Raw genomic sequence first — 16,847 nt, forward strand, 5'->3', positions numbered from 1 at the left:
TCAGCCTAGTGAGCACCTGCTCCAAATTGGCAAGGTGCTCGTTGTCGTTTTCTCCTGTTACAAGGATGTCGTCTAGGTAGCATTGAGTCCCCGGAATCCCTTGGAGGATTTGCTCCATAGCTCTTTGCCAGATAGCTGGAGCTGATGCTACTCCGAAAACCAGTCGATTGTACTGGTACAGGCCTTTGTGTGTATTTATCGTGAAGATACTTTTTAGAGGCCTCTTCAACCTCCATCTGTAGATATGCCTGTGCCAAGTCAATTTTGGTGAAACGTTTCCCTCCGGATAGTGAGGTGAAAATATCTTCTATCCTCGGAAGAGGATACTGTACCGTGTGAAGGACCGGGTTTACAGTCACCTTGAAGTCTCCACAGATGCGAATTTTTCTCTGTTCTTCAGATTTATCATTATTCAACGTTTTCTTCATGACCGGGACGATGGGTGTTGCCCACTCGCTCCAATCTATCTTGGATAATACGCCTGCCTTTTCCAAATTCTCCAGCTCTGCCTCGACTGCTGGACGTATTGCGTATGGCACCGGCCTTGCCTTAAAAAACTTGGGAATTGCCGCATCTTCCACTTTTATTGAGGCGGTGATGCCTTTCAAGGTTCCTAGTTTCTCTTGAAACACTTCCTTGGTGTTGGCCAAGATGTCTTTTAATCGTTCAGGTATGACGTCATCATTTTTTTTCTTACTGGTCACCGTCAGTGCCTGAATGGAGTGCCAGCCTAAACGTATCTTCCTGATCCATTCACGTCCCAACAGCGGTGGACCACCATCTTGTGGAACGTATAAATACAACTTCTGTATTTCCTTGCCGTTGTATACAACAGGCACCCTTATTTTTCCTTTGGGGTATACTTTCTGCCCCGTGTATGTTTTCAAGATAATGGATGTGTCTTTTAAAGGTATATGTGGAAATAGCCGCTCGTAATCCCGTCGATTTATGACCGTCAGAGCTGATCCTGTATCTAGCTCCATTTTAACTGGGGACCCGCTATCGCGAGGGTAACCCAAATGGTCTGGTAATCTTATTTGGCAATTACATTATGTAATTTGAGACAGCTTAGTCTCTTGTTTCCGGAGTCGCTATCGCTCTTCTGGTCTTCGGAGCTACTGTCCGTCATCATTTGTACCTTTCTGTACTTTTCCTTATTGATTTTTTTTCCTGTCCGTGGATTTTTTTTGTCCAGATCGGCATACACGTGCAATGTGTCCAATCTTTCCGCATTGCCTGCATGCTTTGTCCTTGAACCAGCAGTCCCTCTGGTCATGGTTGGATCTGCCGCAGCGATAACATCTCTCGAAACCCTGTGTCATTTCATTGGTGCCGAAGTCCTGTGTCTTTTGCTGTATCTCTGCAGCTCCTCTTGCGGCTGCTTCGTATGATACAGCCATACTGAAAGCCTTGTCCAGTGTCACATCTTTCTCAGAAAGCAGCCTTTTCTGTGTTCCTTCACTTAGGAGACCGCAAACGAATTTGTCTCGAAGAGAATCTGCCAGTCCTGCCCCGAATTGGCAGTGCTTTGATAGCTTTCTTAATTCGGTGAGGTAATCAGCGTTACTTTCATTCTTGTGCTGATTCCTCTTGAAGAATTTGAATCGTTCCGCTATCAGCAGCGGTGTTGGGTTTAAGTGCTCCTGTAGGGTATCAACAATTTCCTTAAAATTCTTGTCCTTTGGTTTGGCTGGAGTGATTAAGTTTTGTAACAGCCCGTATGTCTTTGCACCCATTAGATTTAGAAGTACTGATGCCTTTTTATCATTTTCTATTACATTTGCTGTGCAATATACCTCCACTCTTTCCACATATGTGGTCCAATCCTCTATATCGTTATCGAAAGCATCAATATTGCCAGCCTTAGGCATCCTGGAAAAAAAATGGCGCTTCCTGCGCTTTCCTTTCTTCCCTGCAGAAAAAAATGGCGCTTCCCGCGCTTTCCCGCCGCTGCTGACAACGCTGTTTTCCGCGGTTTTTTTATTTACAGGTGGAGACTCGTTCCCGCCGGACTCTCTGGGACTTTTCCCCCCCTCTGCTTGGTCCGAACGCCGACCTGCTTTGCAGCGCCGGCCGTCTCCCGAGTGCTCCCCCCCTCTGTTTCTGTTTGCCTCCGCCTTCGCTGCTCGGCCCCGCTGCAGAGCCAGCCGATGGAGCCCCAGCCCGCCACCCAGGAAGGATTATTGCAGTACCTGCCACCAGCTCGGCTAGCTGGTGAAACCACAGTTTTTTTTGGTTTTTTTTCTTGCTTTTCTTCGACTTTGGACGTCTGAGGAATCGATGTCCTTGAGGTGCTGGCGAATTGCAGGTAAGTCCGTTTCCAATTCATCGCCACTGTTGTATCCGTGTGTTCATAGAGACACGGAAGGCAGGATTGGTTTCACAGGTGTTTACTGAACAAAGTCTGGAGGTGAACTAACTGATACAACACAATATACAGGCTTATATAGCCCGAGTGGCCATTACCGGCATTACAGTACACAGGGGGCTCTTAAAGGCACATGCACTACATTTTTGACCTTACACTAGGGTCACCCAATTTACCTCCTGTTCAAATTTTTGGCCTCAACTAGTGATGTTTCTCCAGCACCGCGCTCTTTTCTCTGGGAGTGGAAAGTCCGTAAATGAGAAACTTTGGGCTGAAACCCAAGAACTACCACTCCAGTCCAAAGGACTGTACTACAGTGCCACAATGACACACTGTGTAAAAATGTACCACAACCACTATAAATGTATTACTTTACCTATCATAATGGCAGTCTTCAATCCATTATTATCCATACAAGTAGAGTACTCAAGATTTTATAAAAATAATCCCTGTTATGATTCCAAAAAATGCAATCTAATTTCCTTTTGTTCATTGGGGTTAGGGATGTCAAGATTTTTATCCACTCTGTGAGAGTGTCAAGCACTTCAAGGTTAAAACCAGATGCAGTGCTCTGTTCCAACAATGTATCTTAACTCCAACATCCTATGGGTATGGTAGTGTAGTGGTTATGTAATCCAGAGGCCTGGACTAATATTCCAGAGAACGTGAGTTCAAATCCCACCCTGGAAGTTTGAGAATTAGAATTCAGTTTAAAACATATGAAAAAAAGGCTTGTATCAGCTGTTGGATTGTCGTAAAAACCCAAGTGCTTCACTAATGTCTTTTCGGGAACACGTGGACTGCAGTGGTTCAAGAAGAAAACCCACTACCACCTTCTCAGGGCAACTAGGGAGGGGCAATAAATACCGGCCTTGCCAGTGTCGCACACATCCTGAGAATGAAAAAAACCTTCTGTGCCAGTGTGAATTTTCCCATTTCTCACAGCAGCTAATCTAATGGCCTTGGAGTGTACTAAATTTGGGGAATTTTATGTTGCCTGTTATCATATTTGTATTTCCTATGGGGAAATGAGATTACGTCAATCATTTTTCTGGTCTTACTTTTACCATGCAGGATGAGTGTACAGACCATCCGGAATGCCTTCAGTGTTGAGAATGGCTACCGTCTTTCAGATGATCAGATTGTAAACCACTTCCCCAACCATTATGAGCTGACCAGGAAGGACTTGATGATTAAGAACATAAAGCGTTATCGCAAAGAGCTCGATAAAGAGGGAAGTCCTCTAGCAGAAAAGGATGAAAATGGCAAATATGTTCACTTAGGTACCCATGTTGTACATCTTATAGTTGTTTGAGATCAAAGTGGCAAAATACTATAATTGAATTAACAGCATATATAAAATAATATACTGTGTTACAGATTATCAAAACTGAAATAAACATAGGATAAATTTTCAATGCGTATATTGCAATTGCTAATCTTGCAGTGTAGATATCATTAAGCATTAACTATGTGGAAAGCATTGGCCAAAACACCTGCCACCAACAGAAATAAATTTACCACAATATAATAAAATCACTCCCACAAACTCTACACTATCCACCTTTCTACCAAATACAAAGAAAAGCAAAATACTGCGGATGCTGGAAATCGGAAATAAAAACAGAAAATGCTGGAAAACACTCGGCAGGTCAGGCAGCATCTGTGGAGAGAGAAACAGAGTTAACGTTTCAGGTTGATGACCCTATTTTATACTAAATTAAGAGTTTTGTCTTTGTGCTGAATGTCTATCAAATTTCCTCTTGAACATGTCAATATTCTCCTTCCTTGTTGATTAAGTGTGCGTAGCCTCTGTGTTTTTCTGTTTTCTAATTGGTTATCTTCTATGTTCATTATCTCACCAATAATAGTAACAATACACAAACCTTACTCCCTCCCGAAAAATGATCTCCCCAAATCACACTGCAGCACCAATAAAATGACTCTATCATACAGCCAGCATAGCAGTTCCCTGCCCACCCAAATATATACCCCATAAAATTAAAATGTGTAATAAACTCTTGAAAGTTAATAACAGAAGTCACTAACTTACCCATTCCATATTCCAATCACTCAAACAGCTTTCCCCACAACCCAACCATCACAGCTAATTGAGCCCTGACCAGCAATGCGTACAAAAGAAGTGCATTTAACTGTGTGATTAACATGTGAGCCAGTGCTTGCAGGCTCCACACCCGCCTTGACTGCTTCAAGGTCTCATGCACTCCCTATGTAATACCCCCAGTACTTTCCCCAGTTACCAGAAATGACATGAAAATCTTAAGTACAACAGACAGGCCTGAATGTTTAACGTTGAATAGAACAAGTGACTGTGTGGAGGAACCACTAATAAGAGCATTGGAAGAATCAGTACGGCTGTCCAGTGCACAGGTATTGTTGGTTGGTTGTGCAGCTATTTCTCTCCAGCTTGGTTCCATTTAGCTCAATTCAGTCTCCAGAAAAGCCAGAGAAAGTAGTTAATCTGTTTCATGCCACTCACTTACCACCATTGTTTCTTCTCAAACATGTATTTCCAGGAAAATCACTTGTAAATCACCTGAGCCTAAAGCCTAGTCTTACCAGCTCCTGTATATATTAATATAATTAAAGATGTTTATAATTCCAATTATACTCCACATAATATTATGTGAAGTTTCTCCCTACAGGATATATTCAGAACTCGGGAGCAAGAGCAAAACACACAGGGCCAGGCTGTGGAGTTGGCAGTAATTGTCTAACAACATAGAACATGTGAAAGGCTTAAAGTTCCCAGTTTAAAAGGAAAGTGAAAAGCTTGCATTTCTTCCACCTGGTGTCAATGTACCATTCTTGTGAACTAGCCTGAATAGTTTCCTGGATTAACTAAAGGAGTAGAAATATTGCAAGTTACCTCAACTAAATAGCATAGACAGAGGGAAAGAACTTACACAGTGTAATGGAATAGTCTTTGAGAAAATAATGGTTCTGTCAAAAACCTTTTCTCCACAAATTTTCTCCCCTTCTTTCCTGAAGGTGTGAGTTTTGGCAGCGAGTGGCAGCAGGCAATTGGATTGTGGAGAGCATCACAATCCTGTCCTCACTTGCTATCCGTACATGTGCACTTCCCAGCAGGAGGCACTACACGCTGATTCTGATACTGGTTGATGTTTCCCAATTGTTAGCTCAGCACAAACTGAAGGTCGAACCTGGCTCAGTTCCACACTAGGCAGTACATTTTTCTGAAATGAGCCATCATTGAATGACTGTTACAATTCTACCAATCTTGGAACCACCCTAGCTGGCTTTGATCAAATGAATAGTTCATGAGGGAGCTTCATGGAATGGATTTGTTGGACAGTGATCAGTTAAATGCAGTTTGCATAATCATTATTGTACTGCTTCTGCTAGTTTGTGGAATTGCACTTTGTTGAAAAAAATGCAGTGCTTTTTAGTAGTATTCCAGAAAACCGCTACAGTACAAATACACCTGTCAGTCTTTGTGGTAAATCATTAAATTGGGGAGAGCTAACAAGGCAAAGGAATACATAATAAATGGTAGGATACTGAGAAGTGTTTAGGAACAGAGATACCTTGGAGTGCATGTCCACAAATCCCTGAAAGTAGCAGGACAGGTACATAAGGTAGTTAAGAAGGCATAAGGGATACTTTCCATTATTAGCCGAGGCATAGAATATAAGAGCAGGGAGGTTATGGTTGAATTGTATAAAACACTAGTTAGGCCACAGCTAGAATACTGCGTGCAATTCCGGTCACCACATAGGAAATATGTGATTGCACTAGAAAGGGTACAGAGGAGATTTATGAGGATGTTGCCAGGACTGGAGAATTTTAACTATATGGAAAGATAAGATAGGCTGGGGTTGTTTTCTTTGGAACAGAGGAGGCTGAGGGGAGATTTAATTGAGGTGTATAAAATTATGAGGGGCCTAGATAGTGTGGATAAGAAGGATCTATTTCCCTTAGCAGAGAGGTCAATAACCAGGGAGCATAGATTTAAAATAATTGGTAGAAGGATTAATGGGGAGTTGAGGAGAACTTTTTTTCACCCAGAGGGTGGTGGGGATCTGGAACTCACTGCCTGAAAGGGTGGTAGAGGCAGAAACCCTCACCACATTTAAAAAGTAATTGGATATGCACTTGAAGTACCATAAACTACAAGGCTACAGACCAAGAGCTGGAAAGTGGGATTAGGCTAGATAGCTCTTTTTCAGCCAGCACAGACACGATGGGCAAATGGCTTCCTTCTGTGCCGTAAATTTCTATGATTCTATGAAATATTTGCGACAAGAACATTTCAACTTCTGCTCTCCTTAAAGTGAAGCTCTCCATCTACTGGCATCATTATGAACTGACTGAACTTACCCAAAGCCAATGGCCTAGAAATTGGGCTGCGTAGCGCCCATTTTTCAGATGTTAGGCGGCCTATTAAGCCCCCAATATGGCGGGCCGGAAGTGTGACATTTGCCATATTGGTATAGGAGGAGCGAGGTTGGGAGCCAGGAGCGAGGACGAGGCCCAGGAGCGAGGACGAGCCCAGCAGTGAGGTTGAGGCCCAGGAATGGCGCAGCATGGACCAGCAGCGGGGTCGGGAGGATCACACTGCAGCCTATGAAACCCAGGCAGAGAGCACCTGCGGGAAGGAGGGAGGAGGACAGTAGGAGTATGTTTGTGTGTGTGTGCTAGGCCGATGTAGCAGAGCCTGGTCTCCAATCATCTTGGATCCCCTTGTCATTGGACCAAAACCTTGCTCTGTCAAGCCCGTGTGGTAGCTGGTGTGCAATGGTCACCCCACGTTAAAAGAATTCACGCACAGGCATCTTCCACCCTTTAAAATGAAGTTCGGGACCTGGAACGTCAGGGCCCTCATGGACAACCCCAATGGCGACAGACCGGAACGCCGTACTGCTATCGTTGCCCGGGAACTCAGACGTTTTGACATAGACATCGCCGCCCTAAGCGAGACCCGGCGGGCAGGGGAAGGTCAGCTCAAGGAGCAAGGTGGTGGTTACACCTTCTTCGAGACAGGCAAACCTGAAGAAGAACGCCGCCTCCATGGGGTAGGCTTCGCCATAAAAAATGAGCTAGTTGAACGTCTCAGAGACTCCCTTTGTGGAATAAACAAACGCCTCATGACTCTACGGCTCACCCTAGCCTGGAACCAGTGCGCTACGGTCATCAGTGCGTACGCCCCAACACTGGAAGCCACAGACGAGACCAAAGAGGAATTCTACTCCAGCCTCGAACAATCCCTGTCCCGAGTCCCAATGGGCGACAAGCTGATCCTCCTTGGCGACTTCAATGCCAGAGTTGGAAAGGACACAGACCTCTGGGGAGGTGTGATCGGCAGAGAGGGGGTAGGGAAAGCCAACGCCACCGCTACCCTCCTCCTGACAAAATGCTTAGAACATGACCTTGTCATAACCAACACCGTGTTCTGTCAGAGAAACAAGTACAAGGCTTCATGGCAACACCCTCGCTCCAAGCACTGGCATCTGCTGGACTACGTCATCGTCCGAGCGAGGGACCACAAGGACGTCCGCATCACCCGCGTTATGACAGGAGCTGACGACTGCTGGACAGACCACTGCCTAATCCGCTCTGTCATCTCCATTAAAGTAGCCCCAAAACAGCGGTGGCAAAAGAAGCAATGCCACAGGAAAACCAATGCTGGAGCACTCAAAGACCCTGCTAAGAAAGCTCTATTCAGCCTGCGCCTCACAACCAATCTGACAACTCCCCGTGATTCAGAGACACAGAGTGTCCACAGCGCCTGGTCTGCACTCAAGGCCTCCATAATCAGCACCTGTGAAGAGACGCTTGGTCACTTGACCAGGAAACACCAAGATTGGTTCGACGAGAATGACCAGGAGATCCAGGAGCTAATAAGCCGCAAGCGCAAGGCATTCCTGATCTGGAAACAGCAACAGAACTCAAGAGCAAGAAAGCAGCTCTACATACAAAAAACTCGCGACCTAAAGAACAGATGGTGGGTGGAGAAAGCGCAGGAGATCCAGCAGCTAGCCGACAACCACGACGTGTGTGGATTTTTTAACGCAGTCAAGACCACCTACGGCCCAAGTACCCAAGGTCCTACCCCACCGCGGACCAAGAACGGAGAGGTACTCATCAAGGACAGAGAGGCAGTCAGTGCCCACTGGAAGGAGCACTTCGAAGATCTCCTTAACCGAGACGCTCTCTTCGACGGGAGTGTCCTCAACTCCATCCCGCAGCATGCTACCCGCCACTACCTCAGCACAACCCCAGCCCGGCATGAGGTTGAAAAGGCCATCCGACAACTGAAGAACAACAAGGCCTCAGGGGCAGATGGAATCTACGCCGAGGCTCTAAAACATGACGGAGAAGCACTATTGGCACGAATACATGAACTCATTTCTCTTATTTGGAAGGAGGAGAGCATGCCAGGGGATCTCAGAGATGCCGTAATCGTGACCATCTTCAAGAAAGGTGACAAGTCCGATTGCAGTAATTACAGAGGAGTTTCCCTGTTATCTGCCACAGGGAGAGTCATCGCAAGAATCCTCCTCAATCGCCTTCTCCCAGTGGTTGAAGAACGCCTCCCAGAGTCGCAATGCGGATTCCGCCCACTAAGGGGCGCAATGGACATGATCTTCACCGTGCGTCAACTACAAGAGAAATGCAGGGAACAGCACCAACCACTGTACATGGCCTTCTTTGACCTCACAAAGGCCTTCGACACCGTCAACCGTGAGGGATTATGGAGTGTCCTCCTCAAATTCGGCTGCCCTCAAAAGTTTGTCACCATCCTCCGCCTGCTTCACAACGACATGCAAGCCGTGATCCTGACCAACAGATCCACCACAGACCCAATTCACGTACAGACCGGGGTCAAGCAAGGCTGTGTCATCGCACCAACGCTCTTCTCGATCTTCCTGGCTGCAATGCTCCATCTCACCCTCAATAAGCTCCCCGCTGGAGTGGAGCTAATCTACAAAACAAACGGGAAACTGTTCAACCTCCGTCGCCTCCAGTCCAGATCCAAGGTCGTCCCATCCTCTGTCATTGAATTACAGTATGCAGACGACGCTTGCATCTGCGCATACTCTGAGGCCGAACTCCAAACCATCCTCAACACCTTCACCGAAGCATACGAGAGCATGGGCCTTACACTAAACATCCGTAAGACAAAGGTCCTCTACCAACCTGTCCCCGCCACACAGTACTGCTCCTCGATTACCAAAATCCATGACGAGGCCTTGGACAACGTGGACCACTTTCCATACCTCGGGAGTCTATTGTCAACAAGGGCAGACGTCGATGACGAAGTCCAACACCGTCTTCAGTGTGCCAGTGCAGCCTTTGGTTACCTGAGGAAGAGAGTGTTTGAAGACCAGGAACTCAAACCCAGCACCAAGCTCATGGTCTATAGAGCAGTAGTGATACCCGCCCTGCTGTATGCCTCAGAGACATGGACCATGTACAGCAGGTACCTCAAAGCACTGGAGAGGTACTACCAATGCTGTCTCTGCAAGATCCTGCAAATCCATTGGCAGGATAGGCACACCAACGTCAGTGTTCTCGCTCAGGCCAACATCCCCAGCATCGAAGCTTTGACCACGCTCGATCAGCTCCGATGGATGGGCCACATTGTCCGCATGCCCGATACGAGACTCCCAAAACAAGCGTTCTACTCGGAGCTCCGACACAGCAAGAGAGCCCCAGGTGGGCAGAGGAAACACTTCAAGGACACCCTCAAAGCCTCCTTGAAAAAATGCAATATCCCCATCGACACCTGGGAATCCCTGGTCCAAGACCACACAAAGTGGAGGAGAAGCATCCGGGAAGGCGCCGAACACCTCAAGCCTGTGTCAGGATCCCACGCTTTCAAAATTAAAATAATGCATGCAGATGAGGGTCCATTTTCCATTTTGGGACCGCCCCAGCGTTTCACTCTCCATGTGCTGACCTCGTTCAGCACAGCGTGAAGCTAACCAGCATGAAGGCCCTCACACCAGCGCTATTTAAAGAGATCATGCAGTACTTACAGGTTAGTTGCGGGTTTAGTATTTCTGGCTATTGTTTGACTTCTAGCCATTTTCTGCTGTGTTCTATCACTCCTTAAACTTCACATTGTCTGCACAGAGAGAGAGGTTTTGCTGCTTTTGCACTGCTGTTCCTCTTTGCCTCACAAATAGTCTGGCTCCAGAAATGGGTGGTTAGGTAGGGTCACCTTTGGAAATAGAGGACAAGGAGGAGCAACTTGGAGCACAGAGCAGGATAAACTGCCAGAGGGAGGATGAGGAGGAGGAGGGCACTGAAAAGGAGGCCATATCCACAGAGGGTCTCCAGGGAGCATTTCTCAGCTTCCACGGCAGCAGTATTTTCTGCCATAGTAGCCATCTGAGCTTCAATGGCAGCAGTTTGTACTGCCATGGAAGCTGTCAGAGTTGCCATCAGATGCTCCATCATGGTGGGTTCCACCATGTGCACCAAGCATTTCCCGGTCTATGTCCATGAGCCTTTTTCGTTAGCATGGGCCATCAAAGTCAGCATTTGATTCTTCTGCAGCGGAACTGGTATGCAACCTTGCATTCCGGTGAGCTGGCACTTGTGGTGTACTATCCCCCTACCCTAACTCCTGCACACTTGTGCCCAGTGAGTCACCACGTGCTGATCCCTCCTCTAACTTAGGTGCTTGCAAGAGCCAGTTCAAGAGATGGTGCATCTTCTGCAACACTGCACTCCTCTTCCTCCACTGGCTGAGGGGTGTTGACATTCTCAGCAGCTGAAATGAAAGAGAGGAACAAGGGTTAGTTTGTTGTGTAAGGGAGAGCAGAGTGAAATAAGTGGGTGTTTAAAGTACATGCAGCTTGTAATGCAGAGTGTGTGGGATGAGGGAGAAACCAGAAGAAACAAAGAGGATTAGGTGCAAAGAAACTGCGCGGCGTCTCCTTTAGCATCACCAATGTCCATGACCTCCACTGTCCTTTCGATGATCGTCACGATGTCTCTTCAAGGGGGAAGAGGATGTGCAGACGTCTCTTCCTCCTCTGGCTCCAGACTGTTGCCTGCTGTCGTATGTGACCTTCACCTGCAAGAAAAAAAGGAGTGTGTTAGTGAGAGTCTTTGAGGTATGTAGCTGTCATTGTGGATTAGCTGATAGTCTGCATGTGAGATATGAGTTGTAGATAAGAGAGTTTTAATAGCAGTGTGAGTATGAGGAGCAGGAGGTGTAGTGAAGTGTGGTGCAGTGATTGTAGAAGATTGAAGGGTAGTGGGGGAGGGCAGTCTTGTGACTGCTGTCAGTGTTGTAATTAATGAGGTTGTAAGTGGTGTAGCTGTAAGCATTAAGTAATTTTTAAAAATTCGTTTATGGGATCAGGGCGTCGCTGGCAATGCCAGCATTTATTGCCCATCCCTAGTTGCCCTTGAGAAGGTGGTGGTGAGCCGCCTTCTTGAACCGTTGCAGTCTGTGTGGTGATGGTACTCCCACAGTGCTGTTAGGGAGGGAGTTCCAGGATTTTGACCCAGCGACGATGAAGGATCAGCGATATACTTCTAAGTCAGGATGGTGTGTAACTTGGAGGGGAACTTGCAGGTGGTGGTGTTCCCATGCACCTGCTGCCCTTGTCCTTCTAGGTGGAAGAGGTCGTGGGTTTGGGAGGTGCTGTCGAAGAAGCCTTGGTGAGTTGCTGCAGTGCATCTTGTAGTTGGTACACACTGCAGCCACGGTACGCCGGTGGTGGAGGGCGTGAATGTTTAAGATGGTGGATGGGGTGCCAATCAAGCAGGCTGCTTTGTCCTGGATGGTGTCGAGCTTCTTGAGTGTTGTTGGAGCTGCACTCGTCCAGGCAAGTGGAGAGTATTCCATCACACTCCTTACTTGTGCCTTGGAGATGGTGGAAAGGCTTTGGGGTGTCAGGAGGTGAGACACTCGCCGCAGAATACCTAGCCTCTGACCTGCTCTTGTTGTCACAGTATTTATGTGGCTGGTCCAGTTAAGTTTCTGGTTAATGGTGACCCCCCAGGATGTTGATAGTGGGGGATTCGGCGATGGTAATGCCATCTTCTTACCTTGAGAATTCTAGATAGATTATTGAATTTTTTACAATATTGCAGCCATGTCTTTGGTGCAATGCTCCTGGCATTGACGTACTCGCCGATTTCTTTCCAATTCTGGGTGTGATCGGATTTCTAGAACATAAGAACATAAGAAATAGGAGCAGGAGTAGGCCAATCGGCCCCTCAAACCTGCTCCGCCATTTAATAAGATCATGGCTGATCTGATCCTAACCGCCAATCTACTATCACAGAACCATCTCCTGAATCTAACAGAATTAGACACACGAAATAGGAGCAGGATCAGGCTACACGGCCCCTGGGCCCGCTCCGCTACCCACAGGGCCATGTCCGATCCGAACCTAGACTCATGTCCAAATTCCTGCCCGCTCCCCGTAACCCTTAATTCCCTTTACTTCTAGGAAACTGTCTATTTCTGTTTTAAATTTATGTAATGATGTAGCTTCTACAGCTTTTTGGGGCAGCATATTCCATGGACCTACCACCCTCTGAGTGAAGTAGTTCCTCCTCATCTCAGTTTTGAAAGAGCAGCCCCTTATTCTAAGACTATGCCCCCTAGTTCTAGTTTCACCCATCATTGGGAACATCCTCCCCGCATCCACCCGATCCAACCCCTTCACAATCTTATATGTTTCAATAAGATCGCCTCTCATTCTTCTGAACTCCAATGAGTAGAGTCCCAATCTACTCAACCTCTCCTCATATGTCCATCCCCTCATCCCCGGGATTAACCGAGTGAACCTTCTTTGTACTGACTCTAGGCCGTGCAAAAAAAATCCATTAACCACAATTCTGTTATTTGTCCTTTTATGTCCTTATATTGTCCTGTTACCTCCTCAAAGAATACTACCTGTACTAAATTTGTCAGACATGACTAGCCTTTTACAAATCCATGCTGGCTGTCTTAATTAATTCATGTCTTTCTAAGTCAGTATTAATTTTATCCTGTATTATTTGGCCTCTAAAAACTTACCCACTACTGATATTAGGATGACTGGACAATAGTTACCCAGACAATAGCTGATTAGCTGGACAATAGTTTTTCCCTTTTTAAACAGATGTGCCCTATCAGCAATGTTCCAGTGCTTTGTCATAACTTTCATATCCTAGCATGTTTGAAAGATTGTAGCCAGAGCCTCTCCGACTTCCTTCAGCATTCAGGGTCTTTTCCACTCGTTGCCGGAATTTTGCAGGGGGTCAGCGGGCGCAATCGGTGGCGGGTCAGGTGGGAAAGTGTTTTTTTCCCGAGCGGGTCGGGACTCCTCTGTGAACCCGCCACCACACGCCTTTCCCGATGTCAGGTCTGTCAGCACTGAGCAGACCCGACACGCAGCGGCGGGTTCACAGCAGGGGACACAATTCAGGTAATTAATGGCTTGTTTAGAGCCACTTAAGGATGAATTTCAGCTCAACTTTTGCATTTGGCAGCTCGTCCACGGGGTCCACGCTGGTCGTGCACCACGTCTGCCAAGCTGAGGTGGGAGTTCAGTGGACACTGAATTAGCTGATGAGTTGACAGCTTCACATGTAAAGTAAAAGCTCCTACCTTATAGAGCTATCTTCCCTCAGCCATAAACTCTTCCTCACTGCATTTCCACAACAGATTCACCATGCTGCAAGTCTTTACACAAGTCTCCATCCAGTCTGACCTCATTACCTCTAGAATCATAGAAAGTTACAGCACAGAAGGAGGCCATTTCGGCCCATCATGTCCGCGCCGGCCAACAAAGAGCTATCCAGCCTAATCCCACTTCCCAGCTCTTGGTCTGTAGCCCTGCAGGTTCGAGCATCCCAAGTGCACATCCAAGTACTTTTTAAATGTGGTTAGGGTTCCTGCCTCTACCACCCTTTCAGGCAGTGAGTTCCAGACCCCCACAACCCTCTGGGTGAAGAAATTTCCCCTCAAATCGCCTCTAAACCTTCCCCCAATTACTTTAAATCTGTGCTCCCTGGTTTTTGACCCCTCTGCCAAGGGAAATAGGTCCTTTCTATCCACTTTATCTATGCCCCTCATAATTTTATACACCTCAATAAGGTCTCCCCTCAGCCTCCTCTGTTCCAAGGGAAAGAGACCCAGCCTATCCAGTCTTTCCTCCTAGCTAAGATTCTCTACTCCCGGCAACATCCTTGTAAATCTCCTCTGTACCCTCTCTGGTGCAATCACATCTTTCCTGTAATGTGGTGACCAGAACTGCACGCAATACTCTAGCTGAGGCCTAACTAGTGTTTTATACACATTGACAGATTGCTTCTGTCATCTCTACTTCACCTGCCATCTATTCAATCAGCATGGTGCCCTTTATACTCTCTGACCTTGGTCCTCAGAATTCCACCACGATCAGCCCCAACACCAGCAGCACCAGGCACACCAGCAGCACCAACAACAACACCACCAACCTTCTCTGCAATTAACTGATGCTGCACAGGACAGAGGGCATCAGCACCTGACCAGATTGCTGCCTGGGAGGCCAGGGATGGCCTAAGCATGGCCAGATTTACTTCACTTGATGCTGTACACCCTGGCTGCCACATGATGCACCAGGTTGGCAGAACCCCACAACAACACCATAAAGCATCCCTACAATGACCAAGCCATTCCTTTCACACTCATCAGCATTGCGGAGGTTACCGTTATGTCTCACCATTCACTGCAACTCACTAAGCCACTTCCAAAAGTGCACACAAATCTGTCCAAGAGCACAACGTGTTGAAAATAAAGGTTTCAATGTTTGACACTACATTAACAGAAACTTTACATAAACATTGCATAAAACACCCAAGTGCCTACCCTTGTGTGCTGTTAGTTGGTATGATTGCACTAGGATGAGGGTGAGTGTGAGGGGTGGCTAGTGAGATGGGGATGTGATAATATAGATAGAGAGGGATGGGTGGAGGTGCAAGGTAAGTTGGTGTGAGTAAGGATGTGCAGGAGTAGGGTAGGGAAGGCAGAGTGATGGGGATGTGATGAGAGGCACAGCAGGATGAGGTTGAGTGTGGCTTTGTACTCACCTTTCCTGATCTAATGAGATATTGAAACATTTGCAACACTCCACCCAGGTCCGCCTGGCCACATCCCTGCTTGTGCCCTTCTCTGCAATGAACAACCAGGCTGTGTTGATCTCCTGGGGAGGTCTCTTCCGCCCATGGGAAGAGAAGAGGACCTCCCTGTGTGCTGTGACTCCCTCCATAAGCATATGGAAGGAGTCATGGGAGAGCTTGGGTGCAGCCCTGTGCCTTTGTGCAGTGCTTGTCAGTGTTTGCAGCACCTCAATGCTGTAGAACACTGACAGCACAAATGTCAAAATAAATTTGGCCATGGTCCCTTTAAGGAAAACGGCTGATGACGTGTCATCAAATGACGTCACCAGACCCGCTTCCTCTAATTGGCTGGGAAACGTGCTGGACGGGCTTAACAAGCCCAATCAACGGGAATTCACTCTACACAGCGGGATGGAGCCAGCAGCAGAGTCGGGACCCGCCACCGACATCGCCAGCGATGGACCTGCCAAGGTTTGTAAAATCTCAGCCTTTGTGTCTACCAATAGTGTTATATATTAATACAAAGGAAAGGTGAGTACAAAGCCACACTCAACCTCATCCTGCTGTGCCTCTCATCACATCCCCATCACTCTGCCTTCCCTACCCTACTCCTACACATCCTTACTCACACCAACTTACTTTGCACCTCCACCCATCCCTCTCTATCTATATTCCTGCCTTCCTTTCTTTCTTTCCTTCCTTCTTTTGCTTTTTTCATTTTCTTCTTTTAATTTAACAGAACTGGATCCAGCACTGACAGACCCGACATTTGGTAAAGGCATGTGGCGGCGGGTTCACAGCGGTGAACTTTCCCACCCGACCCACCACCGATCACGCCCGCTGACCACCCCCCACCCCACCCTCACAAAATCCAGCCCATAGTGATCCAGAAAAAAGTCGAAGATACAGTGTAGAAACCCTCCCCTTCTTTGCCACTTACAATACTTTTACACCCATCTGTCTCTGGATAATTCAAGTAATCCTATTCTTTTTTTCGCATATCTCTCATTTCTCCACAAATTTTGCACATTTGATCTTTAGATAAGAATTAACATCATTGATAAAGTATTTCAAGAGAAAGAAAACTTAATCCATATACTCTTAACAATACAGTTTTTGAAAAGAGGATTTTTTTTAGTGAGTGCAAATTTAAACAGATAAAACTCAACTGATAAAAATGTTATTTGCATTGCATTTTATAGCTACCTTTGGGGCTATCTTTTCCAAATTCACGCAGCTGTCACATAACCTTCCTCCAACATCAAATTTGCCTAACTGCTAAGGTTTACCATTGCTGATTGCACATACTGCAGTAAGGTTGGATTTACTTAGGATTTTCATATCTTTCAGTTAGAGCACTTGGCTAGTCAAATTCCAACTT

General features: G+C 46.7%; 1 protein-coding gene across 3 annotated transcripts in view; it reads left to right on the top strand.

Annotated features, from left to right (window-relative positions):
• The window catches only part of LOC147106135 (polyglutamylase complex subunit TTLL1), a 101,531-nt gene that overhangs the window by 34,048 nt on the left and 50,636 nt on the right, over positions 1-16,847 (top strand). For all 3 annotated transcript variants that reach the window (XM_086008946.1, XM_086008947.1, XM_086008945.1), the window contains exon 3: positions 3,443-3,651. In XM_086008946.1, the coding sequence (XP_085865072.1) occupies positions 3,443-3,651 (209 nt within the window). The remainder of the gene's footprint in view (positions 1-3,442; positions 3,652-16,847) is intronic.

Source organism: Somniosus microcephalus, chromosome 16 (genome assembly GCF_052327205.1).
Source record: "Somniosus microcephalus isolate GS21.2 chromosome 16, FLI_Smic_1.0, whole genome shotgun sequence".
NCBI lineage: Eukaryota > Metazoa > Chordata > Chondrichthyes > Squaliformes > Somniosidae > Somniosus > Somniosus microcephalus.